Source organism: Odocoileus virginianus, chromosome 3 (assembly GCF_023699985.2).
Source record: "Odocoileus virginianus isolate 20LAN1187 ecotype Illinois chromosome 3, Ovbor_1.2, whole genome shotgun sequence".
Taxonomy (NCBI): Eukaryota; Metazoa; Chordata; class Mammalia; order Artiodactyla; family Cervidae; genus Odocoileus; species Odocoileus virginianus.
This window is the reverse complement of record NC_069676.1, coordinates 38,772,043-38,774,040: the sequence shown is the minus strand read 5'-3', so window position 1 is coordinate 38,774,040 and position 1,998 is coordinate 38,772,043. Positions and strand designations below refer to the sequence as shown.

Sequence of the window (1,998 nt, the reverse complement as noted above, 5' to 3'; positions counted from 1 at the left end):
TGCACATGCTTTCTATAGGATATTTTGTAATGTACATAGCCACCAGACAGAAAATAAAACTTAGAGAAAAAGTGGAAGGTGAATATAAATTAACATTTATTTTGAATTAATTTATAATTTACAGAAAAATAACATGAATAATAAGGTACAAAAAAATCCATATACTTTTACCCATTGTTAAAATTGTACTCATGTTCTTCATAAGTTTTCTATCATTCTCCCTCTCCCTCTCAGCCTCTCTTTCATTTTACAACTTCATATCACTTAATGAATTTTATCTCTAAACATTTTCATTATGTGTTTCCTAAGAATATAAATAGTCTCCTGTAGAATAAGAGTATAGTTATCATTGTTATTAAGGGCAACATCGGTACAATAAAAAGTAAACAACATTTTAAATAGAGAAAGAGTATGGAATTAAAATCAGCTTTGTAGTACACAGAAGTAATTACTTAAGTGTGAAAATGGAATGAAATATTATGTTATTAAAGTTAAATAAAGAGCATTGGAAAATATTCTAAAATTCTAGTGTTTTGAGAAAAAATGACATTAGTATAAAGTTGGTCTACTTTATATTTTCTTGATTAACAGATCTCATATTCAAAATTTTTTTCAGAGCCCCCATGACATCTCTGTTCCTAAGACTATAGATTAAAGGGTTTAGCGCAGGTGTGAGTATGGTGTAAAAGACAGATACCACCATGTCATTCTCAGGGGTGTGGTAGGTGTTGGGAAGCATGTAGGTATAAACAGCAGCACCATAAAACAAGATTACCACAGTCATATGGGAAGAACAAGTGGCAAATGCCTTCTTCTGGCCCTCTACTGAGTTCATTCTGTGGATGGTGAGGAGAATAAAAAAATAAGAGCTTGAGATGACTGTTACAGGGATGAGGAGCATGAGGACACAGCACAGGTACATGAGTGTCTCATAGAGAGAAGTATCTGAGCAGGAGAGCTTCATTACAGCAGGGACCTCACAGAAGAAGTGATGGATCTCCCTGGATCTGCAGAAGGGGAAGGTCATGGTAATGGATGTGAGCATGAATCCATCCACTGATCCCAGAAACCAACAACCTGATGCCAGGAGGAGACAGACTCTACGGCTCATGAGGACAGAGTAACGAAGAGGATGACAAATGGCCACATAGCGGTCATAGGCCATGGCACCCAAAAAGAAAAACTCTGAACCTGCCAGTGTCACGTAGAGAGACATTTGCATTGCACATTCAGGGACAGAGATCTTATTCATGTCCATGATCTGATCTATAAGCATCTTGGGCACAGTAACAGAGATATACATTACATCCATGAGAGACAACTGGCTGATGAAAAAGTACATGGGGGTGTGGAGGTGGGTATCAGAATGTATCAGAAAAATCAGCACAATGTTTCCAATCAAAGCCAGCAGAAAAACTATAAAAATCACCATACACAATAGAATTGGATGAGTTGATTGACTGAAGATTCCCACCAGGATGAAATCAGACTTCCCAGAGTGATTGGTCATCGAGGTAATGTTTTCCATGAGGTTTCATCTAGATCATCAAGGCGAACTTTGGGATTAATGGTCAGTCATGGAATTTTCCCACCTGAAATAAATGAATGGATGTTTACTGAGATACTGTATGCAGGCATTTGTGTGTGTTTCTTTTTTATTGCAATGTAGTTGATTTACAATGTTGTATTCATTTCAGGTATAAACAAGGTAAATCAGTTATAGATATACATATGCCCATACTTTTTTCCTAGATTCTTTACCCACACAGGCTATTATGGAGTACTAAGTTCCCTGTTATATACAACAGTTCTTATTAATTATCTATTTTATATATAGCAGTCTACTTCTTTTTTTTTTTGATTCATTCATTCCTTTTTTTTTTTTTTTTAGATTCCACATATAATGGATATCATATGATATTTGTCTTTCTGTGTCTGACTTACTTCACTCAGTATAACATCTCTAGCTCCATCCATGTTACTGCAAATGGCACTTTT

The 1,998-nt window shown here is 35.6% G+C and overlaps 1 protein-coding gene across 1 annotated transcript; it reads right to left on the bottom strand.

Moving 5' to 3' along the window:
- Window positions 1-565: 565 nt before the first annotated feature.
- On the bottom strand, window positions 566-1,528 carry LOC110149445 (olfactory receptor 2T29-like). The gene has a single exon (XM_070459120.1). It carries the CDS (start codon window positions 1,526-1,528, stop codon window positions 566-568), a length of 963 nt encoding a protein of 320 aa, XP_070315221.1.
- Between the last annotated feature and the right edge of the window lie 470 nt (window positions 1,529-1,998).

Coding starts and splice junctions, on each gene's coding strand:
- LOC110149445 (XM_070459120.1), bottom strand. CDS start 1,528: ATGGAAAACATTACCTCGATGACCAATCACTCTGGGAAGTCTGATTTC.